Source organism: Schistocerca serialis, chromosome 2 (assembly GCF_023864345.2).
Source record: "Schistocerca serialis cubense isolate TAMUIC-IGC-003099 chromosome 2, iqSchSeri2.2, whole genome shotgun sequence".
Classification (NCBI taxonomy): Eukaryota; Metazoa; Arthropoda; class Insecta; order Orthoptera; family Acrididae; genus Schistocerca; species Schistocerca serialis.
Genome location: NC_064639.1, coordinates 564,976,149 through 565,002,532, shown reverse-complemented (window position 1 = coordinate 565,002,532; position 26,384 = coordinate 564,976,149). Strand labels below are relative to the sequence as shown.

General features: G+C 41.3%; 1 protein-coding gene across 1 annotated transcript in view; it reads right to left on the bottom strand.

Moving 5' to 3' along the window:
• The window catches only part of LOC126456221 (brachyurin-like), a 51,283-nt gene extending 26,475 nt beyond the window's left edge, over positions 1-24,808 (bottom strand). The window contains exons 1-3 of the mRNA XM_050091974.1: positions 24,804-24,808; positions 23,961-24,127; positions 7,950-8,048 (exon numbers count right to left, since the gene is read on the bottom strand). Coding sequence (XP_049947931.1) covers positions 7,950-8,048; positions 23,961-24,127; positions 24,804-24,808 — 271 coding nt within the window. The remainder of the gene's footprint in view (positions 1-7,949; positions 8,049-23,960; positions 24,128-24,803) is intronic.
• Positions 24,809-26,384: the final 1,576 nt, after the last annotated feature.

The following is a 26,384-nucleotide window of genomic DNA, read 5'->3' as shown; positions in this document are numbered from 1 at the left end:
TATGATTCGTTTGCCAAGCTCAGAGTTTCTACCGCCATTTCACGTTTTGTGGCTGTGTAGTGCTCATTTATTTGGGCGTGACGTGCTTCGTTGACGTTCGTGATTCTTATGTCATGTGTGTCTGTGTGTGTGTGTGTGTGTGTGTGTGTGTGTGTGTGTGTGTGTGTGTGTGTGTGTGTGTGCGTGTGAGCACGCGCGTGCGAAACGAGACAGAGACAGACACAAAGACAGACAGACAGAGAGAGAGAGAGAGAGAGAGAGAGAGAGAGAGCGAGGTGGAAGTGAGAGAGTTATGGGTAGCTAGTAGAGTGAATGGTCTTGAGTATGGGGAAGAGAATTTAATTTTACAGGGTGAACGTTTATATATGACATAATTTGCCTAAAAGATGAATCACACTCTCGTAGGAAAGAACTTTATAATGTCATAAACACTATCCACCCACAAATACGAATCACCATTGAAACGCAAACAAATCAAAAGCATAATGTCTTAAACCTCTCCATACACAAGAGAAACAATAAGGCTGAGGTCGATATTTATATGAAATCTATAAGCACCAGCGCAAGCCTTCAAAACCAATCGAATCACTCCATAACTTACAAAGAAGCCAGTTTCAAATAATTATTACACAGACTGAACAGAACATCTACGAACAAACGTGACTACACAGAAGAACTGAACGTGATAAAATGAACTGCACAGGAGAATCGGTACGATGCAAAGCCAGCAGAAAAAATAAACAAGAAAATACAAAAACAGCGAACACGTAACACAACAGACATAAAACACACACACAAACGGAAACAGAGAAAGAGAAAGAGAGAGAGGGAGAGAGAGAGAGAGAGAGAGAGAGAGAGAGGGAGGGAGGTTGTGGGGAGAGGGAGAGAGGGAGATAGGCAACATTACTCACATACTGTCAGCAAATAGTAAGTAACAAAAGGCACTTAATGTCTTACAGCAACTGACTAGGCAGTATGCTAAAGATACCGTAAAAACAACACAATACGGAAGAGACTTGGAAGACATAATACCGACGCTGATAAATATAGTCGGTCTAGTATGTATCGATTACAATTACAATCAATCTGCACATGTGGGTCAAACGTGCAGGAAGTTTGGAACCAGATATACAGAACATGATTGCATTTGCAATTGTAGTGATGTTTTGGCGACTTTTGGTTACTGATTACACCTTCTCTCCAAGCGCCCACGAGCGCAATGACCATTTGGCATTCGTGCGCGGCTTCTGCTGCAGTCACTACGTATGGAGCATGTACAACCACAAATCCAGGATTTATCCGATTGCCACCACGGTTACTACAGAGGCCCAGAACAATTTTAGATTTAATGCCGTACAGGACTGTTTGCACTCCTGCATATGCTTTTAACCACATCATTTTATGACATTGCAAACTGGGCAACACAACTCTACAGCTGTCTTTGCGGATTCGTCGAAACAGGACTGCGTTGGTTGCTCTGTTGATCGAGTCCTCAAGGTCCGGAAGCCTCGGGACTTAACTGCCTTCGACGTCGAATTTCATACGATCTTGCGGGCACTGGAGCAGATGAGGTGCTGCTTCAAGTGCAAAATTCCTTGTCTATTCAGTTTCTCTGAGCGATCGTCATTCTCTATAATGCTTGTACCCAGCAGAGAAAGTAGGACAGAATATACAAGACACCTTCCTCTAAGTACAATGGCTGTGGCGGAAGGTCTTTTTTCTTGGTACCAAGGCACATGAATATTGCGGGCAACGAAAGCGCAGATGTAGCAGCGAAGGAGGCATGTCGTGATCCTCAGTTATTTCACTGTGCCGTCCCCTTGCACACTATAGCCTCGCTGTTGAGGTACTGAGTCATGCCGCGATGGGAGTAACTGGATGTGACAGGTAACATGCTTCATCTAGTAAAGCGCACTACGCTGCGGTGTTTCAGCCACGAAGACGGGGTGAGCTTCTCCTTGCTCGTCTTCGCGTAGGCCACAGTCCTCTCACGCCTGGCTTCTTGCTCCAGCGCGGCGGCCCTCCAGTGTGTGGCGCTTATGGTGTACAGATCACTGTACTCCACATTCTGTTAGACTGTGTTTTGTCTTCGGGCCAGAGGGCAGCGGAAGATTTGCCAGCAGTTCTGCCCTCCGTTTTAAGTGACATTGATACGAATGTGGTTAGAGTTCTAAGGTTTTGTAATCTGTCCACCTTGTTTCCCCAGATTTTAGGGAGATGTTCTTCATGTGTTAACAGAGGAACGGTTTGGTACTTTATTGCGGCGCTGTTCGTATTGAGAAGTGTTCATTTATGTTCGAGCACTAGAGACATACTTCTGTTCCTGGCCAGAGTAGGCAAGGAGACTGCAGTCTCCTAAACGATTGCGATAACTGAGTATCTTCAATCATAGGAGTTTTCCGACGCAATAATAAGTCCATTGAGTAGCCGTATTTATTTTATGGACGTCACACTGAATCTCCAAGGCGCCACCAGTCTTCTACGACGCGGAAGATCGACACTTTGCTGATCACTCGGGTAACATTTGCGCATCGAACAAGAGAGAAGAGTAAATTCACATACATGCAGTCCCACTAATTCGTCTCTGAGTTTTTCGTTGTCTACGCCAGCTTAGGTGGTGGTTAGAACTAACAAAAGGGTTACAATATCAACCTTTGCAGTGTTCTTAACGAACGTAACAGGGGACGCGTTTTGACCGCTAAGTGTTGTGCCAGTCTTGGATAGGGTAAATAGTAGGATTTATAATTGTATATTTGTTAGGATTTCATGTTGTGTGTTTTGCACTTTCATTTTTATTTTACAGTTAAACATTCATTAATAGAATTCTCTTAAACTGGGTTTTGTCCTTATTCTCACTCTGAATACACTAGACAAGGAATAGATATAAATGGAACGGTCAATTAAATTAATTTTTCACGCCAAGAATACCTCAGTGTTGTCGCGAAAAACAAAGCCAGAGTCAGATAGCTATGAATGCACTACCAACGCCATTGATGGCATCTTGCAAAATAACCTACACAAGAGGTCAACTTGTAACAACTTTTCAGAAAGAAAACAAACGACCCACATCTTATATTGAATGCAGTAATATTTTTCTATTATTTTTCAACGGATGATGAATACAATGTAAGTTCTAAGGACAAAAAGATATTTTATATGTGATATAACTACAGTTTAACAATTTTAGGATTTTTCCTTTATTTGTACTGTGAAACCTTGCTTCTTGCCAAATTTCATGTTTCTAGGTCAACGGAAAGTAGCCCTAAGGTTTTGATGAGTGAGTCTACGAATATTAAATCTATGACATAAATGGCCGCATATTCTGATTTCTTTGACTTGCAAGTGTAAATATTTTACACCGCCGACGGACCGTAGATCTTAGTATGTGACATAAATTTCAACTTGATACATCTATCCATTCCAGACAAAAAGGTGTCTTAGGAATCGGAACGACAGACGGACAAGAAAACAATGCTATAAGGGCTCCACTTTTACTGACTGATGAATGAAACCCTAAAAAAGATAGGAAAAAGCGTGTCACCCCACCCAAAGGATTACTAGGGGACGTCCTGGTTCCACAGTTTTATCGGGATAATAAGTCATATCACCCAGTGAACCATGGACCTTGGCATCGGTGGGGAGGCTTGCATGCCTCAGCGATACAGAAGGCCGTAGCGCAGGTGAGACCACAACGGAGGGGTATCTGTTGAGAGGCCACATAAATGTTTGGTTCCTGAAGAGGGGCAGTAGCCTTTTCAGTAGTTGCAGGGGCAACAGTCTGGATGATTGACCGATCTGGCATTGTAACATCAACCTAAACGGTCGTGCTGTGCTAGTACTGCGAACGGCTGTAATTTTTCCCGTGCTCATACAGCTTCGGTAAAATATTTCGGAGTTAAAATAGTCCGCCATTCAGATCTCCGGGCGAAGACTACTCAGGAGGATGTCACCATCAGGAGAATATTATACGAATCGGTGCGTGGAATGTCAGAGCGCTGAATCGGTCAGGTATGTTAGAAAATTTAAAAAGGGAAATGGATCGGTTGAAGTTAGATATACCGGAAATTAGTGAAGTACAGTGACAGGAGGCACAAGAATTCTGGTGCGTTGTATACGGGGTTATAAATAAAAAGTGAAATAAGGGTAATGCAGGAGTGGGTTTCACAGTGAATAAGATAGTAGGAATTCGGGTAAGCTCCTATGAGCAGCATAGTGAACGCATTATTGTATCCAAGATAGACACGAAGCCCATACCCACCACTGTAGAAGTTGTTTATATATCGACTAGCTCAGCAGAAGAAGGAGAAATTGAAGAAATGTATGACGAGATAAAAGAAGTTATTCAGACGAAAATTCAGACGAAAATTTAATAGTGTTGGGGTACTTGAATTCGAAAGCACGAAGAGAAGGAAAAACAGCAGGTGAATATGGACTGGGGAAAAGGAATGAAAGAGGAAGCCGTTTGGTGGAGTTTTGTACAGAGCATAATTTATTCGTCGCTAACACTTGGTTTAAGAATCACAAAAGAAGAGTGCTTACGTGGAAGAGCCCTGGAGACACCGGGAGGTTTCAGATTGAGTATGTAATGACAAGACAGATTTAGGAATCAGGTTTTAATCTGTAAAACATTTCCAGGCGTAGATGTAGACTCTGACCACAATTTATTGGCTACGAACTGTAGATTAAAACTGAAGGTATTGGAAAAAGGTAGGAAAGTAAGGATATGGGACCTGAATAAGTTGAAAAAACCAAAGATTGCTGAGAGTTTCAGAGGGAGTATTAGGCGACGGATGACTAGATCAAGGGAAAGGAATACAGTAGAAGACGAATGGATAACTTTAAGAGATGAAATAGCAGCAGAGAATCAAATACGTAAAAAGACAAACCCTAGTGAAATCCATGGATAACACAAGAGATATTGAATATAATTAATGAAGAAGAAAATATAAAAATTCAGCAAATAAAGAAGGCGAAAGGGAATACAAAACTCTAAAATATCAGATTGGCAGGAAGTGCAAAATGGCTAAGCAGGTATGGCTAGAGGACAAATGTAAGTATTTAGAAACCTATTTCATTACGAGAATAATAGATACCGACTACAGGAAAGTTAAAGAGGCCATTACAGATAAAAAGAAGCATCTGTACGAATATAAAGAGCTCAGATGCGAAACCAGTGCTAAGCGTAAAAGGGAAAGCTGGAAGTTTGATGGGGTACATAGAAGGTCTGTACTAGGGAGATAAACGTGAAAGCAATGTTACAGAAATGGAAGTGGACGTAATTGAAGTTGAGATGGGAGATACGATACTGCGAGAACTTGACACAGCTCTGAAAGATGTAAGTCGAAACAAGACCCCGGGAGTAGAGGATATTCCGTCAGAACTTCTGATAGCCTTGGGACAGTCATCCATTAAAAAACTCTTCCATCTAGTGTTAAAGATGCATGAGACAGATGGAATACCGTCAGACTTCAAGAAGAATGTAATAATTTGAAAGGAAGCAGTCACTGACAGGTGTGAAAATAACCGACCTATCAGTTTCATGTCATGGCTGCAGAATACTAACACGAATTCCTTACACAATAATGGAGAAACTGGAAGAAACCGACCTCGGTAAAGATCAGTTTGGATCCTGGAGAAATGTAGGAACACGCGAGGCAGTACTGACCCTATGACTTACAAGAAAGGTTAAGGAAAGACGAACCTACGATTATAGTATTTGTAGACTAAGGCAAAGTTTTTGTCGATATTGACTGGAATAGTCTCCCTAAAATTCTGAAGGTAGCAGGGACAAAATACTGGGAGCGAAAGGCTATTTACAAAAGAAAACAGAAGGCAGTAATAAGAGTAGAGGGGCATGAAAGGATAGCAGTGGTTGAGAAGGGAGTGAGACAGTTTTCTAGCCTATCCCCGACGTTATTCAATTTGTATATTGAGCAAGCAGTAAAGGAAATAAAAGAAAAATTTTGAGTAGGAATTAATATCCAGGCAGCAGAAATAAAAACCTTGAAGTCTGCCATTAATGTTGTAATTCTGTCAGAGACAGCAAATTACTTGACCAGTTGAATGGAGTGGACATTGTCTTGAAAGGAGAATATGAAATGAACATCAAGAAAAGCAAAACAAGGTTAATGAAATGTAGTCGAATTAAATCACGTAATGCTAAGGAAATTAGACTAGTAGATGAGTTTTGCTATTTGGGAAGCAAAATAACTGAGGAATGCAGAAGTAGAGAGGATATAAAGTATAGCCTGGAAATACCAAGGACAGGATTTCTGAAGAAGAGAAGTTTATTAACATCGAGTATAGATTTAAACATCAGGAAGCCTTTTCTGAAAGTATTTGCCTTGAGTGTTGCCATGTGTGGAAGTGAATCATGGACGATAAGCAGTTTAGACAAAGAAAGAATAGAAGTTTTCTAAATGTGGCGCTACAGAAAATTATTCGATATTGGATGGGTAGATAACGTAACTAATGAGTAGATACTGAATATAATTGGGGAGACAAGAAATTTTTGACACAACTTGACTAATAGACGAGGTCGGTTGAGAGTACAGGTTCTGAGACATCAAGGGATCACTAGTTTATTATTGCAGGGGAGTGTGGAGGATAAAAATCGTAGAGGGAGACCAAATGATGAATAGAGTAAGCAGATTCAGAAGGATGTAGGTTGCAGCAGTTATTCGGAGAAGAAGATTCTTGCAGAATATAGAGCAGCATGGAGAGCTGCATCAAAGCAGTGTTGCCACTGAAGATTAAAACAACAATAAGTCACATTTTATGGAATTTTCTCGAAGCGTTTCGAAGATAAGCATTACATGTCAATTTTGCCTAGTGCCACCTCTACCTCTAGGAGTCAACTGTCACTGGAAGTGTCACCATTCGGAAATCTCGAAAACTATGGACTTGATAATAATATAGATCATTTTCGGGATTTTTAACGTCCTTCCTTCAACCACCTACGGCTCTGCCCTAGGGGTGTCTTACCCCACAGCAAATTCAACTAAATGATAAATCACATGTAGCAAATCTGGTTCGAACTTTTTGCAGACGATCCAGTGCTAAGCATGTGTCTTCATATTCAGACGGTAGTTGTCCCGTTGTACTAACTCATATGTATCAAGTCTTTATAAAGCACTGCAGGCCTTCCAGAGCTATGCTCGAACAGGACACAAACGCAGTATGTGAAATATCTCGTAGGACAAGACTGTCATCCACGAACCTCATAAATGACACCTATATTTTCTTAATTGGAACTTGCATTGAGGTTCGTCTTTCCCTTATCCACAAAAAATTTATGCTGCAATGTTAATGAGCTGTAGCACTCTTTTACAAACTAACTTCAGTTAGCTTTATGCGGTTTCGATAGATATTAGACTAAAGCGTCTCTCCTGTATTACATTTGGTTATCTACATATTTCTGAAGATCATATTCCAGCTGACACATATGACGATTTTTTAAAGATAGATATTCAAATGTAAATTCCGAATAGCTCGTGACTATCTAGCGCTACGTGATGGACATTCTTTTCTATTCTTCACTGGGTGCATCCAGTCAGCATCTTATGAAATTGCCATGCCTTGTTGATCATGTGGTAGCTCTTAGCGTTATCTGCTTTTAATTTCTGCCGCAGTATGAGTACATTGCTTTCGTGGAAGCCTAACGGCGCGTTTCATATCTCATACGCCACTGATTTTAGTGATTCAGAAGATACTTCTATGAAACTTGTTGCGTTGAGGACAGTACTCAGTTTATATTAAATTTACTCAGATCGTGCAAAATTTGACGTATTGTATGACATGAGACAACCTATACCATAAATGCAGACTCACATTTTCAAACGTATTACCGCTAACAACGTTCGATTCCCTTACACCAACTTTTAGGATGGGACGGAATCAATAAAAAGCTTAAAAAGTAGTCACCACCTACGTAGAACGCGTGTACTTACTGTCGGTATTGAGGCCCCAGCCGCTGACCGTAGCGGTCTGGCCCTCGAAGCTGTTGCTCGCCTGTGAACGAGAAGGCAGGTTCACCAGTCCGATGTAAGCTGTAAAAATAGAAACATATATTTTTATATTTCTCGTTATATCCCTGAAACAATCAAGACGTAGGACTCTCTCGAAGAATGAAGCCACAGAAACAATGTAAATACTCTCTGAACTACGATTCTAGTAATCATGATACATATGGACGAATTTAGTACGTAAATGAACGGACGTCTCTATAACATAGTTGATCGGGATAATTACGACGTCTTCAAAAATATGAGCACTCGACCTACGGTTTCTGAGAAACCAAGTGTACTTGGCGGTAAAATTAAGACAGTTATGTGCGAACCACCGTGTGTGGTCCCTATCTGATTGTAGAGAACTGCTTTTGCCGAAAATTTACCATGGCATTTACTCAGATATTATCAGTGAATCGCAGAATATTATCAACAAAGACAAATGATGCCCCCAACAGACATTCGTTTTGGTACTCCTTGTGACCGATCTTACCGCTAAAAAACAATATTAATATTTCGTTAAAACAAGTAACTTCATGTTTAGAGAAATTTTGTACAAATGACTTGGCTCACACAAATAATGTAGAAATCTATGCATGGAAAAGCATTCTAACAAGCAAGACATTAAGCTAAAAATTGCCGTGGAGGAACTGCTGAAGTAGAGAAGTCGAAACTAATCGTACTGTTCAATTATACTGAAAACGAGCCATTAAAATCGGCTGAAATATACATTATGCTGTCTATAACTGTAGGTAATAATCGACGACAATGGTGTAATATTCCATAGTATTTATTGTCATACAAATCGATTTTCGGCTGTTACTCTATTGTCAGGTACATGCGTAAATACGTGTGGTGTGCAAGGTCAAATATTTGAAGTGTGGTGTATCTAGCGAGTATCTAAGTTTGTTTTCAAGGATGACAGTTGGTAATATGTGATTTAGCACTAAAAACAGAGAAGTTTTTCCGTAAAATACCATGTAAAACCATTTAACTTAGGTAAAATATGTGACAAATGAAATGATAAACTACATGAAAAATTAAAACAATTGTTTTAAGAAAAAAATTAGTTGCACAAAATATATTATGCGTAATTACTTTATACTTCAAAATACGTTTCGTTAAATACTGCGGTCCGAGAGCAAGCAATGGACCCGCTGCAACGTTCTGTCTCATCCCACTCTATAGGTCGGAGACTGGCAGCAGTCGCACTAGGGAATTCTTGTCCCATGTGTAGGCTGCCATTAACACCACAACACAAACGGCTCGGTTTTGGAGTGGTGTCATGACCGGGTATCATGGACTGCTAATGAATGACGCCTCATTATGTTCAGCGTCGCATTGTGGTCATCCACTACCCAAGACAACCATTGCCGGTGAGTATGATTTTGACCTGGGCAGGGGACCCATTCTTCCAACATACTGGGGAACAAAGTGGTTTTACTTCTGGCGTCATGATGTGGGGAGCAATTGCCTATGATTTCAGGACACATTTGGTAGTGATCGAGCGAACTCTGGCGGCAGAACAGTACGCCACGGACTTGTGTTACCGCTCATGTGACCTTATCGTGATACCATTTCTTGCAACAGGACAATGCTCGTTCATACATAGCCCGTATCTCTATGAACTATCACCGTGATGTTGAGGTACTCCCGCGACCACCAATATCCCCAGATATTCCCCCGATAGAACAAGTATGGGACCAGCTCGGACGTCCACTCTGACCCTGTGGATATCAAGGACGAGTTACACTATGTGATCAAAAGTATCCGGACACCCCCATAAACATACGTTTTTCATATTATGTGCATTGTGCTGCTACATACTGCCAGGTACTCCATATGAGCTACCTCAGTAGTCATTAGACATCGTGATAGAGCAGAATGGGGCGCTCTGCGGAACACGGACTTCGAACGTCGTCAGGTGATTGGATGTCACTTGTGTCATACGTCTGCACGCGAGATTTCCACGCTCCTAAACATCCCTAGGTCCACTTTTTCCGATGTGATAGTGAAGTGGAAACGTCAAGGGACACGTACAGCACAAAAGCGAACAGGCCGACCTCATCTGCTGACTGACAGAGACCGCCGACAGTTGAAGAGGATCGTAACGTGTAATAGGAAGACCATACACAGAAATTCCAACCTGCATTAGGATCCACTGCAAGTACTATGACAGTTAGCTGAGAGGCGAGAAAAATTGGATTTCATGGTCGAGCGGCTGTTAATAAGCCACACATCACGCCGGTAAATGCCAAACGACGCCTCACTTGGTGTAAGGAGCGTAAACATTGGACAACTGAACAGTGGAAAAACTTTGTGTAGAGTGACGAATCACGGTACACAATGTGGCGGTCCTATGGCAAGGTGTAGGTATGGCGAATGCCCAGTGAACGTCATGTGACAGCGTGTGTAGTGCCAACAGTAAAATTTGGAGGCGGTTATATTAAGGTGTGGTCGTGTTTTTCATGGAGGGGCTTGCACCCTTTGTTGTTTTGCGTGGCACTATCACAGCACAAGTCTACATTGATGTTTGAAGCAGCTTCTTGCTTCCCACTGTTGAAGAGCAATTCGGGGATTGCGATTGCATCTTTCAACACCATCGACCACCTGTTCATATTGCACGGCATGTATCAGAGTGGTTACACGACAATAACATCCCTGTAATGGACTGGCCTGCACCGAGTCCCGAGCTGAGTTCTATAGAACACCTTGAGATGTTTTGGAACACCGACTTCATGCCAGGCCACACCGACTGACATCGATACCTCTAGTCAGTGCAGCACTCTGTGAAGAATGGGCTGCCATTCTCCAAGATACCTTCCAGTACCTGACTGAACGTATGCCTGCGAGAATGGAAGCTGTCATCATGGCTGAGGGTGGGCCAACACCATATTGGATTCCAGCATTACCTATGGAAGACGCCACGAAGCCATTTTCAGCCAGATGTCCGGATACTTTTGATCACATAGTGTACATCAATTATGGGGCAGCGTACCCCAGGGGAGGGTACAATGGCTTCCCAAATGAATGAGTGCGTGCAACCAGGCCAGGGTGGGTGCAGCGTCATACTGTTAAGTAGGCTCGTACTTTTTGACTATTTTGTAATCACCGAAATACCGTCACATACTCTCTCGATCCGTGAAGTTTCATTTCGTTTGCTGCTCTCCTTCTGGGTGCTTCAAGTTTTTCGTCAGACGGTGTGATAAATAGTATAGAATATCACATCAGTGTAATGCGTTATTTCATTTATAATTGTCGTGTCCTGACACAGGACAGAGGGAAGGCAGGGGGTCTAGGGTCAGTCTGCAATTTCCCAGCGTATGCAGTAAGACAAATTCCCAGTGAAGGCAGGTTGATGCTTTGGATCAGTGTCAAACATTATCACAGGGCATCTACGAGAGACGCCGATTTTATAGCCTGACAGTATACTTGCAGCCGGAGACTCATGGAATTCAGGGGTCTTATTAGCACTGTTTATTTGCGATCATACTAACTACTACACCGAAGAGTAATTCTACAGATTAGAAAAGCAAAGGAGGAATTTATTTGCACAACAGAAGGAGGGGTGATGCTAACGCAACTAGAGAACACTAGCAGCACGGCAAGTACAAACTTGAGAGCAGCACTCCAAGTGAGAGAAACAGACATGTCGGAGCTTACCGAGGCTGGGTACGAGCGGCACGGAGGCGGTGCCCCAGCGATTTGGCTGAGAACTCCCTCTAAATGCAAAAACAAAGGTTTTCATATAATCGTGGTGGAATCGAGAACTGCGGACCTAAGTGACTGCCTGACTGCTGAGTAAATTCGAATAGCCTTTTCTTCTCTTTCCTGCTCACGGCAGTAACTATTTTCTGTAAGATGTCACGCTTGAAATATGTATCTGTCTGCAGTCAACTGAGCACCAATTACGTTTGTGATTGTCTCTCAGACATGAGCCACTTGACGTTTATTAATCCACGTTTTGTCGTCAGGCAGAGTTTGCATTATCCAGCAACAGGCTCACAACAATAAAAATTACCGCTATACAGTGTGTTACAAAAAGGTACGGCCAAACTTTCAGGAAACATTCCTCACACACAAAGAAAGAAAATATGTTATGTGGACATGTGTCCGGAAACGCTTACTTTCCATGTTAGAGCTCATTCTATTACTTCTCTTCAAATCACATTAATCAAAGAATGGAAACACACAGCAACAGAACGTACCAGCGTGACTTCAAACACTTTGTTACAGGAAATGTTGAAAATGTCCTCCGTTAGCGAGGATACATGCATCCACCCTCCGTCGCATGGAATCCATGATGCGCTGATGCAGCCCCGGAGAATGGCGTATTGTATCACAGCCGTCCACAATACGAGCACGAAGAGTCTCTACATTTGGTACCGGGGTTGCGTAGACAAGAGCTTTCAAATGCCCCCATAAATGAAAGTCAAGAGGGTTGAGGTCAGGAGAGCGTGGAGGCCATGGAATTGGTCCGCTTCTACCAATCCATCGGTCACCGAATCTGTTGTTGAGAAGCGTACGAACACTTCGACTGAAATGTGCAAGAGCTCCATCGTGCATGAACCACATGTTCTGTCGTACTTGTAAAGGCACATGTTCTAGTAGCACAGGTAGAGTATCTCGTATGAAATCATGGCGGTGAATAGAGGAAGTACAGTACATACTGACGAAACTAAAATGAGCTCTAACATGGAACTTAAGCGTTCCCGGACACATGTCCACATAACATTTTTCCTTTATTTGTGTGTGAGGAATGTTTCCTGAAAGTTTGGCCGTACCTTTTTGTAACACCCTGTAGATTTAAGAAAGCGCCATTAATAGCACACGGCGGCGCTGGTAGTGTTGTGACTAAGACTGTAAATAAGATCACCTGCATTTCACAGTAGTGGGCCTGTCTTTGAAGAGTTAAAATACAATGATGAGAAAATGCTGACCCCGGAAAATCAGTTAAGTTAGCATAAACTAATACTGCGTTGACGACAAAGTACGAAATAATTTCACACATTCTCTTAACTCTGAAAGGGAAATTTTTGTGATATGCTGACAGACTCTTTTTCTGCAATCGTGAGACCCAGATTGACTTTTTCTTTTCATAAGGCTGAACAAAGTAAACAATGATCGCATCTGTTTTTGCTGTTAGCGCTTGTCGTTGGGTACTGCCATTATCAAAACATTTCACTCTGATTTCAAATTCGCTATTACTGTGTTTATGTCGGTAAATTGTGAGTCGAAATCAGTGGATTTTGAAATCGTTTGTGCTTTCTGTTTTTGGATGCAGGCACTGTAAATTTGTTTTCTGCGTGCAGTTCGAAATAAATCGGGACGAAATAAATTGATATTTCGCTTAAAATAAAGATGGGGCTGCTTAAGGCACTTGATAAGAAAACGGAAATCGAAAACGTCTTGTTAAGTCAGTTCTTAGCTTGTAAAAACTTTATAAAATGCATGACACACAAATGTTGACTTTATTTATATTTTATTCCGACCGGTTTCGGACATAAACTACGTTCACGGTCGTCGACAAATTAATATGCCGTTTTAATATGTAATGCTGACTACAGATAAAATTTTCAACGACCATGAACATGGTTTTTTTTCCGAAACCGGTCGGAATAAAATATAAATAAAGTCATCATTTGTGTATTATGCAATTTTACAAAGGAAATCGAAAAAGCAAATGAGTCAAGAGATTGATTTTCTGACTGTACATTGTCGACGTTAATTAAAAATAGAGATCAAATTACAGCAATGTTTGAGCGCACAATTTCGAGCCTGAGACATGTATGAAGTGTATACTGCGTTGCTTGTTGGTTCAAATGAGCTAGGTCCCAGAATGCTCCTGTACCAGGAACTTTTTGCGTGGAAAAACTGTTGAACTGGAGAAAAACAAATGGATATCGAATTTTCTACAAATAAAGGCTGGTTATCACGTACATGAAAACGAACAGCATAGAGTTAAAAAATGTTTGGTGTGAAGGTAACCAAGGTTTATGGATTACGACTACAGATATGACGCAGCAGATGCTTTCAGCACCAACGAAGCTACGTTAATTTGGGCCTGCATACCCAATAAAACTGTATCGCTTAGGGGTCAATTGTTTTCAGAGAGGATAACCTCTAAGGAAAGATTTATGCCATTGGTAGGGTACATGTCAGATGGATCTCATGAGCGATCCTTATTTGTCATCGGGACGAGTTTAAAGCCATTATGTTTTAAAAATGTACGGCTACGAAATAAACGTGGCTGCTGACTGATATGTTTGCCTACTGGATTCTCAAATTCCGTCTATCAGAAAAGCATTAAGGTAATTATTTTTGATAATTTTCCGCTACCCCGCAATATTCAAATCTATAAAGCATACAAATTTTCCTACGAACACCACAAATGTATTGCAACCGTGAGAACAACGTATCATTCAAAGCTTGAATTGTCACTACCAAAAGAACTTACTTGCAATCGTAGCAAATCGAAGCACACGGGGATTTGTCGCCGGTCTTTTAGATGTATTACGTATGTTGCGATTACGTACGTTGCGATCTGTATAGAAGGTTAGTGACGCCAATGGCATTTAATGAAATGTTTGGGAAAGTTTTTACATTATCGGACGGTTACACACTATCACTATTACACTCACCTATACTCTATAAATACACAACAACACACCTCCAAAATTTCCTCAAGAGAAGGGGCTAAAGTGCGCCGAAGAACACCCTTTCCGACAACGGCTCTACCCACTCCCTGGGATGTCACAACTAAAAATGGCACACGATACTTATTTTACCTGGCGAATTTGCTGCAGTCAATGAGGACCTTGTTTTCCTACTGTTAGTCGCGGAAATACGACGCTAGTCATGCGTATATCCCCAGCCCTCTCACTCCTAACACTAACCAGCGTTACATTAGAACCGACAAAATGTAAGAAATTTGACCCCGGCAGTCTCATGACATCTGCAGAAATTGCAAGACATTGAAATACCCACCGCTCAGCTAAATCATTATACGCCCGAAGAAAGATCTCTACAATACCACCAAAACAACTCTTTTTATAGTATTATTTAAGTATTTTATACGACGACGCGGCAGTGCACCAAACAGGATTTTAAATGAACGATGACAAATATGACGATCGAATAAACACTGCAGTTTCTGTCCTCAGTACATAACACTATTCAAAACACTAGCAGCTATTTAAATGCTCATTCGAATGGTGACATGAATAAAATGCTGGACGATATCGAACAGTTTGTTGAAAATTTTTTGTTAGAAAAGACACTGCAAAGTACAACAGATTTTTTTCCGACAAAACGGACTTCCGGTCTTCAGTTTTTACGTACAAGAGTAATGTCGGCAGGAGATCGAATTCTCTAACAAAATTTGGCGAGATCGAAACTGCGGCATTATTGGACTTTTCTGCGAACACCACTTAACACGGAACTCTGTTAACACTAAAAACAATTTCGGTCCCCTCAGTTTCATGGTATGAATTTTTTATCATACTCTTCATAGAAAATGTCTTGTCCTTTCTAAAATGCACATAACTAGCTAGATTTTGATTTACCGATACTCATTCAGCGCATAATATGTAATGTGTGAAAGCACATTTCAACAGAGAAACGCATTTTTTATTTGAATTTTAATTGTTTGTTTTATTCGTAAAAGTTCAGTTTAGCAGTTACTTTCCGTTTTCAGAACTTGGTCACAGCTCTATTTTCGCGCCATTTAAAACATTAGCTCACTTGGAAAATTATTTCTGTACGTGCTATTGAGGGTGTAAGCTGTCAAGCTGTTTGGTTGTATATAACGTCTGACTACTCTGCATATTTTTCGGCGTACATCACACGAACTGAACAGTTGCTTCTATTTGCCAGACCATAACAAAACATTGTGTCTGCCATTCCCTGTGTGTAGAAATTAGCTTACATTGTGATGGCAAGTGCGAAAATAAAACTTTTTTTTTCTTTTTTCTTAGTCATCTGTCTTCTGACTGGTTTGATGCTGCCCGCCACGAATTCCTCTCCGGTCCCAAACTCTTCATCTCAGCGTAGCACCTGCAAACTACGTTCTTAATTATTTGCTGCATGTTTCCAGTCTCTGTCTTCCTCTACAGTTTTTGCCCTCTACAGCTTCCTCTAGTACCATGGAAGTCATTCCCCGATATCTTAACAGACGTCCTATCATCCTACCCCTTCTCCTTGCCAGTGTTTTCCACATATTCCTTTCCTCTCCGATTCTGCGCAGAATCTCTTCATTCCTCATTTCAGCGGTGCACCTAATTACCAACATTCGTCGGTAGCATCACATCTCAAATGCTTCGATTTTCTTCTGTTCCAGTTTTCCTATAGCCCATGTTTCACAACCACACAATGCTGTGCTCCAAATGTACATTCTCACAAATTTCTTCCTAAAAGTAAGGCTAATGTTAGATACTAGCAGACTTCTGTTGTCCAGGAATGCTCTTTTCGCCATTGTAACTCTGCTTTGATGTCCTCCTTGCTCCGTCCGTCATGGGCTGTTTTGCTGCCTAGATAGCAGAATTGCTTTACCTCATCTACTTCGTGACCATCAATCCCTACGTTAAGTTCCTTGCAGTTCTTATTTATGCTACTTTTCACTACCTTCGTCTTTCTTCGATTTACTCGCAATCCATATTCTGTACTGATCAAACTGTCATTCCATTCAGCAGTTCATGTAATTCTTCTTCACTTTCACTCAGGGTTACAATGTCATCAGCGAATCGTATCACTGGTATCTTTTCACCTTGAATTTCAGTTACACTCCTGAACATTTTTTCATTTCCAGAATTGATTCTTCGATGTATAGATTGAACAGTAGGGGCGAAGGACTTCATCCCTGTGATACATTTTTAATGCGAGCACTTCGTTCTTGGTCATCAATTCTTATTATTCGTTCTAGGCTGTTGTACATGTTGTACATAACCCTATTTTTCTCAGAATTTCGAACATCTTGCCCCGTTTGACACAGCTGAAAGCTTTTTACAGATCGACAAATGCTTTCAAAGTTTCTTGATTTTTCTTTAGTCTTGCTTTCATGATCAACTGCAACTGCCTCTCTGATGCCTTTATCTTTCCTAAAGCCAAATTGATCGTCATCTAACACATCCTCAGGTTTTATCATCGACACGTAAGTTGTCCCATACGATAATATACAGAATCATGGAAAAGAAAATTAAAGGTAAAATTGCAATATAATAAAAGTATTTGACAGTCTAATCACAACACAGCGTGTTTCCTGCAGAACTAATGTATGCTCTGCACTTATCCAGAACTCTGAATACCATTAACAGTAACAAAACTAACAAATGTTTACTGCACGCTGTTTCCATGGACAGTAACAATGGAGTGTGTCCTCATTTGTTCACTGCGTTCTATACATTATTCGTAGTGACAAAGAGCTTGCAATACAAGAGATGTGTTTCACACTAGCAAAGAAAAGCAAATGGTCATAGCTCTCAAGATACGCATTTTGGAGCCTGTATTTAGTGACTTTTTGTCTTGTTTTCGTTCATATACCACCTTTCAAAATATTTTTAACACCCCATATATCCTCTTTTTCCAGCGAAATACAATTAGCGCATAAGGCGTTATTTTGGCAATGTCATACAGTCCAGGAAGTGAAGTTACGTCCTGATGTGTTAATTTGCAGAGATTCACTATTAAACCCCCCCCAACCTTCGAAATCACCCCCCCCCCCCCCCCCACACACACACACACAAATCCCTCCTCTTATGATGACGTTAGTTGGAACACAAGCTCCGATATGTCAGAAAACCTGCAATGGCTTTGTCAGTGATTCATAACAGTCCCAAGTTAGCGTTTAATGATTTAAGGATTTGGGATAGATCCTCGCTCCTCCCGAATCCCAGGCCATTGTCTCCATAGGAGGAACTTGCTCGTCCATTGCCTCCATATGAGAAATTTGCTCGCTGAAAGATGTGTGCACTAATGAACGTTCTTTGATGCCATTAGTGAAGTAAAAGTATCGCCAATAGCTTCTTCAGATCAGTACCGGAGATTTTACGACTGGAATGCGTTTAAGTTTCTCGAACGTTATATTTATTGTTGCTTTTGTGGTCCTCAGTCCAAAGATTACAATCAAGATGAGAAACATAGAAGTAGATATCCTCGGTGTAGAAAAACAGCTTAAATCACTTAATAAAGCCAAGGCCTCCGGTCCAAACTGTATACCAGTCAGGTTCCTTTCAGAATATGCTGATGGAATAGCTCCATATTTAGAAACGATATACAACCACTGGCTCACAGAAAAATCCGTATCTAATGACTGGAAAATTGCTCAAGTCACACCAATACGAAAAAGGGGAAGTAGGAATAATCCACTGAATTACAGGACCATATCACTAACGTCGATTCGCAGTAGAGTTTTGGTACTTATACTGTGTTCGAACATTGTGAAGTAGTCGAAGAAAACGATTTACTGACACAAAGCACGGATTCAGAAAATATCGTTCTTGTGAAACACAACTAGCTCTTCATACTCATGAAGTAATGAGTGCTATCAACAGGGGATGTCAAACTGATTCTATATTTTTAGATTTCCATAAGGCTTCTGACACCGTTCCTCACAAGCGTCTTCTAACCAAACTGCGTGCCTATGGAATAATGCCTCTTGTGCGACTGGATTCGTGGTTTCCTGTAGTAATAGATGGAAAGTCATCGAGTAAAACAGATGTAATATCCGGCTTTCATCAAGGAAGTTTTATAGGCCCTCTATTGTTCCTGATCTATGTTAACGACATAGGAAACAATCAGAGTAGCTGTCTAAGATTGTTTGCAGATGATGCTATCATTTACCGTCTTGTAAAGTCATCAGATGAGCAAAAGGTATTAGATAAGATATTTGCATGGTGCGAAGAGTACTAAAAGAAATCAGCTAAATTTCGATTACGCAATAAGCCACACAAATCTGAAGGCTGTAAATTCAGTTAAATTCTTAGGGATTACAATTACAAGTAACCTAAATTGGAACGATCACATAGATAATGTTGTGGGTAGAGCAAACCAAAGACTGCGATTCAATGGCAGAACACTTGGAAGGTGCAACAGGTCTATTAAAGAGAATGTTTACACCTTGTTTGTCCGCCTTATTCTGGAGTATGCTGTGAGGTGTGGGATCCGCATCAGGTGGGACTGACGGATGACATCGGAAAACTTCAAAGAAGGGAAGCTCGATTTGTATTATCGCGAAATAGGGGAGGTAATGGCACAAACATGATTCGTGAATTTGAGTAGCAGTCACTCTTTTTATCGTCCATCTTTCACTTCCGTACATTGGTTCACTCCATACAAATACTTGCACAAAAGACCTCCTCACACTTAAATCTGTACTCGACGTTAACAAATTTCTCCTCTTCGGAAACGCTTCACTTGCCATCGCCAGTCTACGTTTTGTATCCTCTCTACTTCGACCATCATCAATTATTTTGCTGCTCAAATAGCAAAAGTCATCTACAATTTTAAATGTGTTTCATTCCCTCTACACCACTCGATTTAATTTGACTACATTCCATTATCCTCGTTTTGCTTTTGTTGATCTTCATCTAGTATCCTACTTTCAAGACACTGTCCATTCCGTTCAACTGTCTTCCAGGTCCTTTGCTGTCTCTGACAGAATTACAGTGTCGCCAGCAAATCTCAAAGTTTTTATTTCTTCTTCCTGGATTTTAATTCCCACTTGGTTTCCTTTACTGCTTGCTCAGTATACAGATTGCGTCACATGGGGGATAGGCTACAACCCAGTCTCACTCCCTTCTCAACCACTGCGTCCCTTTCGTACCCCTCGACTCATTTAACTGGCATATGGTTCCTGGACGAATGGTAAACAGCCTTTCGCTCCCTGTAGTTTATCCCATCCGCCTTCAGAATTTGATAGAGAGTATTCCAGGTAACATTGTCAAAAGTCTTTCATAAGTCTACAAATTCTAGAAACGTAGGTTTGCCTTTCCTTAATCTATCTTCTAAGATAAGTCGTAGGGTCAGTATTGCCTCACATGTTCCAGCATTTCTACGGAATCCAAACTGATTCTCGCTTCTACCAATTTTTCCATCGTTCTGTAAAAAATTTGTGTTAATATTTTGCAACTTGACTTATTAATTTAATAGCTCGGTAATTTCACACCCGTCAGCAACTCCTTTCTTTGGAATTGGAATTATTATATTTTTCTTGAAGTTTGACGGTATTTTACAAGTCTCATACATTTTGCTCGCCATGTGGAAGACTTTTTTTATGGCTTGCTCTCCCAAGGCTATCAGTAGTTCCAACGGAATGTTGTCTGCTACCGTAGCTTTGTTTCGACCTGGGTCTTTCAGTGCTCTGTCAATTTGTTCACGCAGTATCATATCTCCCATCTCATCGCTATCTACGTCCTCTTCCATTTCTATAATATTGCCGTCTCTTAAGGGGAGCCAGAACGATCAGTTTCCTCCATGTTAATTTTATCAAATAGAAGGAACATTTTTTCTAAAACCATTAAACACATTGCTCTGAAATTTGGACTACATGTTTAGTGACTGTTTCTCTACAATGTTATAATGCCATGTTAAGAAATATTTATTGCTTTTTGTTTTACAATTTATTTAACAGACGCTTATTTTTTTCTCTAAAATTTTGCACTTTTTCTTCTATAACTGTTATATTATACAATATTTTTTTTACAATTTGATATAAAAATGAATGAAAGGAAGCAAACAATATTGTTATAAATTTCATTGATATAGTGTTTGCAGTTTTTGAGAAGATGTTCCTCAAAGATGAAAATTTTAAAGTTACAGGAAATACCTTCCAAAGTTTTGTAATACATTCCTGCCCCATATGATGGATTATCAGTACCCTCGTCTTTTTCCAGGGTTAATTTCCTTTCACTGGTCTTTTCTTCCCTTTTGCTTCATGTTGTAGGCTTTTGTCTCATCTTCCTGCAGCTCTTAGTATATCTTCATCAATTAGGCGCAGTGTGGAAATGGTGTTGCGCCCTGGTTGGAAACCTAAACGTGTCAGCACATCATATTTGATAACGTTTCCTTCATTGTATGTTGCCACTGCATCATACACTCCAAAATGCAATGTTTTTATCTGAACAAACACTCTTTTGGGAATCCAAATAGAAATTAAATTATTTATACTTTCATTTGAATTTTGTGTTTTCCCTTGCAAACACTTTTCCAATAATCTTGGCTTCGATAAATCTCTGAATATGGGCTTAATTGCGTCAATTACAGCATTTGTCAAACTGTTTTTATTGGCATATTCCTTTCCTGGTTGGTACTTACACCATGAGTCATCACCTGTGGCGCACAGTGCATGTTGTGGGTGCTCATTTGTTGATGCAGTATGAAAAAATAACGCCCATACTGCTCTCCTCATATGCTCAATGCTTCTTGCATTTTGCCTAATAGCACACCCATAATACCTCTGCAATTTATAAATTGCTTCACCTGACAATCTTCCTTTTCCTCCAAGGGTCTTACCATCACTAAGCTTCTGGGATCCTAATGTCTGCTTTAGTTTGCACAAGCGAACCCCCATGCACTTCTACACATGTCCAGTGCACTCCTGTTTTTGAAAGTGAATTTCATTGCCATAAGGTTTGAGTTCCTCTACAGCTTTACATCCCTGAGAATCACCATCTCCTAGATAGTTAGTGAATCATACATTATACCACTCCTGTGATCTGGAAAAATTTGCTTTCACTCTCTCTACTTCCATTGCACTACTTGTGCAATGAAAATTTGCTTCACAACTTTCACTATGTTCGTCCTTGCTATTGCCCTTACATATACAACGTTTTGAGAGAATAGCAACATCAATTACTTTGCAACTGTCTCCACTGGTAGCTGTCACAACTCCATTTAGAGATTTATGACCTCTACATTGCCATGATCCATCTAAAGCAAGAGTTAAACATCTGCAATTCCTATTATCTGTCACAGCTTCTTCAACCGCTTTCTTCATTGCTGCTTGAGCAATATCTTCAGCAGAAGATTCCACCAATTCATTATAAAATTCAAACTTGGTTGGTGGTTGTGGCAAGTTCATAATTCCACGTAACATTGTACCTGCAGCACTGCCCTTTGCCAATACAATGCAAGCCATACACTTGCCTAACATTTATATCATACACCTTCTCTCCACTATTAACACTCCAAGGAATACTGTTAGAATTAGAAAACGAAACTTCTGCAGCACATTTCTTACATTTCAATAACATTTTACATGCCAAACCAATGTGTGAAGTTATTTTCAATTCCAGTCCACTTTCTTTGCAAACTTGGCATAATTCGTTACGTTTCAAAATATTTGAGAGCAAGGAAATGTTAATTATTTCATTAACATTATTACTGTCACTTTCATTGTTTTCTCATTTTTCTTTGCTGTCACAAAGTTTCTTGCTGGAAGAAGTTCTGTCACATTCATTTGGAGTAGTCGGTGAAGCAGTCTGAGCAGCATCTCCCTTCGAAACAACAAAATATTTGTTCCTCCACTCATTGTGCCTTTTCTTAAACACTCGATTGCTGAAACGGGGCATATTGATATCCACAAACCAAATACGTAAAAAAGGTACGAGCAAAATTCGTCAAATACGCAAAATTGAACAGCTAAACAACACGAAGGAAACTCCACAAGTCAACGCACACGGTGTAGCATTTATGTTTAGTGATATGAACAGTAACTTGTCACAGAGATAAAGCCATACAACGTTGGAAAACTAAACACTGTCTAATTCCGCAAAGATACCCAGCTTGCAGCCAGCGAGCGGCGCCGTCAGAGGTGACACAACAAGTCGCTACAACACTTTACGCGGCTCGTCAACTGTGCAGCGATAAAAAACACACTTAGAATTCACTTAGAGGGGTGAAACTTGATTTGTTTTATTCAGAAAACTCCAAATCATTTTATAATGGTAAAACCAAGAAACGTCGATTTTGTCATTTTCATCATTCCGGCTCCCCTTACGTCTCCGTTGTGTAGACCTTCTACATACTCGTTCAACCTTTCTGCTGTCCCTTCTTTACTTAGGACTTGTTTTCCATCTGATCTCTAGATATTCATATAGGTGGTTCTGTTTTCTCCAAAGGTATCTTTAATTTTCCTGTATGCGGTGTCTACCTTATGCCTATGATATATGCTCCCACATTCTTAAATTTGTCCTCTAAGCATTGCTGCATATGCATTTTGCACTTCATGTCTATCTCATTTTTGAGGCGTTTGTGTTTCTTTTCGCCTGTTCATTTACTGAATTTTTATATTTTCTCCTTTCGTCAATTAAATTCAATATCTCTTCTGTTACCGAAGGTTTTCTACTAGCTCTCGTTTTTTTACCTACTTGATCCTCTGCTGCCTTCACTATTTAATCTCTCAGAGCTAACCATTCTTCTTTTATTGTATTCCTTTCTCCTGTTCTTGTCGATCTTTCCCTCATGCTTCCTCTGAACCTCCTTACAACCTCTGCTTCTTTCAGTTTATCTAGGTCCGATCTCCTTGAATTCCTACCTTTTTGCAGTTTCTTCATTTTTAATCAACAGTTAATGACCAATAAATTGTGGTCAGAGTGCTCATCTGTCCCTTGGAATGTCTTACAATTGAAAACCTGGTTCCTAAATCTCTGTCTTACCATTACATAATCTGTCTGAACCCTTCCGGTGTCTACAGGTCTCTTCCACATATACAGCCTTCTTTCACGATTCTTAAACCATGTGTTAGCTATGATTCAATTATGCTCTGCGCAAAATTCTACCAGGCAGCTTCCTCTTTCACTCCTTACCCCAGTCGATATTCACCTACTACTATTCCTTCTCATCATTTTCCAGTCCGCCACGAATATTCTATTCATACAGTGTATACAATGGTAAATTTTTAGATAGTGTAGGAAACTATTTGTCTATATGATAATGTATCCACATTCGTGTGAGACTTACTGTTGATTGGGACGTTGGTACCCAGGAAGACGACGGCGATGTCGTTGTAGAGGTTGTTGGGGTTGTATTCCGAGTGCACCGTCGCCGACCTGGTGACGATGGTCACGCGGCTAGGCTCAATAATGCTTAGACTGGTGAGTCCAAGTCTCACCTCCCACGTGCTGAACCTGTCGCAGCAAAAGAAGGTTACAGCACAGGTTAGCGTGACGAAGTAAGAATATGCTGACTTAGTAGTATTCAGGAGAATTTTCTTCCTTCTTCTTCTTTTAGACAGCGTTAATCTATACTATTATAGGCTCTGCTGTACTCAAACTTTGGAAATTTTACGTCTGTTTTACTTTTGTGGCCAGATACTCTTCCTGTCGCCGAAGTTGTTTGTTACCTCAGGGAGTGAAGTCGTGTGCTCAACTTGTCTGTGGATCGCGTATTTTGTATCTGCACAGGGCGTAAAAACGCAGCGAACCGTAACTGTCGGCACAAATGTAAACTGTGCTAGCTGGCGGTGGCTCGACTACATATCTGGGGAGCTGAACCTCGGAAGAGGGAAAGGAAACTCGACATTCGAGTCGATCTACCAGTAATGCAAAGAGTCTGAACAATGCGTAGAGATAAGCATAGAGAAAAACACAAAACGTCTCCAGCGCAAGGAACTGAACAACCAAGCACCAGAAACAAAGCACGGTGCGAGGTGAACGCCCCAGCCAAGGAAGTGTAAATCAGCTTAAAAACGCAGCGCCGGTCTATCGCTGCCGACAGTGACAGTGGGTCAGTGACTCTGCCTATAAAATGCTTTGAGCGCGCCTTCAGTGGCAGCGTGGCGCACTATTCTGCAGTGAAACCTACGCCATATCTGCGTCCACATCGATGTCCACAGGCGGGAATGCTAATTCTGTCACTCCTGAAAAAGCCACGGAGTGGCGGGAGAAGGTGCAGGCTGGAGTGCCGGACGGTCCGTCTGCACCAGTAGGGATGAGAACAAATCCACGGGCGAGCGGCAAAAGGAAGGCGCTGGTTCCAATTCCATGTAGTCCGAAGTGGGAGTTGCGGGATCAACACCACACTGCCCTATTTTGTGGATGAAAGGATGGCAAAGGAAACGGTGAGGGCGCTATGCACGCTGTATCAATTTAGTCTACGGGTAGAAATATGCCATGACCAACGCAGTCGCCCTGCTGACACGTAAACCCATTTATGCGAAGCAAGAGCAGTTGAGGGCTCTGTGAAGGGGGCGGGCACGGGTAGAGGGGAGGCTTCTCCCTAGGCACTTGGTCCGCCTTCAGAGCAGAGTGTGAGAGCAGAGCTACTCCGCATTCTGTTTGAGCAGTTTCTGCAGCTGCTCGTGCTGCAGCTTTTGTTGCTGTTCCTGGAGGCGCAACTGCTCCTACTAGCACTGCAAAAATGCCATCTCTGTGATGGCTACCAATTAAAACTACAAAGAAAGAAAAGGAAAAGCGTCACACGCATAACAATATCGTACCTCTCCACTTTTTCATCAGCACAGGGGTGATACCTCCGCAAAACCGCCACACTCGCCACAAATTGTTACAAACTATACTAGACGATTACAAATCCCGCAACCTCAAACCCCAGAAGAAGGAATGAAAATTCGACATGTGAGCTATCTGTCGGGGGAACAGAGTCTGAACACTGTGTATAGACAAGCGTGGAGGAAAACACAAAACGCGCGCTATAAAAAGCACTGAACATCTAAGTAAACGGAAATAGTGGGGGACATGTCCGAGGTAGTTGAAATCACTGTAAGAACTGACAGACGTGGCTTATCGCCACCGACAGGAAATAGATGGATCAGTGGATCTGTAAAATTGTGAACTTTGGATGATGTGTAACGCTGAAGCGCAATTTCATCGCACAGGCGGCAAGGGTAGTAAACAAGAGACATTTCGATACCAGGACTTAAAGGCTTTGTGAATTGCATTACGTGTACTCAATTGGATGGTAAATACGCTTCGTACACAGATACGCCCCCCCCCCCCCCATGAACCATGGACCTTGCCGTTGGTGGGGAGGCTTGCGTGCCTCAGCGATACAGATAGCCGTACCGTAGGTGCAACCACAACGGAGGGGTATCTGTTGAGAGGCCAGACAAACGTGTGGTTCCTGAACAGGGGCAGCAGCCTTTTCAGTAGTTGCAAGGGCAACAGTCTGGATGATTGACTGATCTGGCCTTGTAACAATAACTAAAACGGCCTTGCTGTGCTGGTACTGCGAACGGCTGAAAGCAAGGGGAAACTACAGCCGTAATTTTTCCCGAGGGCATGCAGCTTTACTGTATGATTACATGATGATGGCGTCCTCTTGGGTAAAATATTCCGGAGGTAAAATAGTCCCCCATTCGGATCTCCGGGCGGGGACTACTCAGGAGGATGTCGTTATCAGGAGAAAGAAAACTGGCGTTCTACGGAT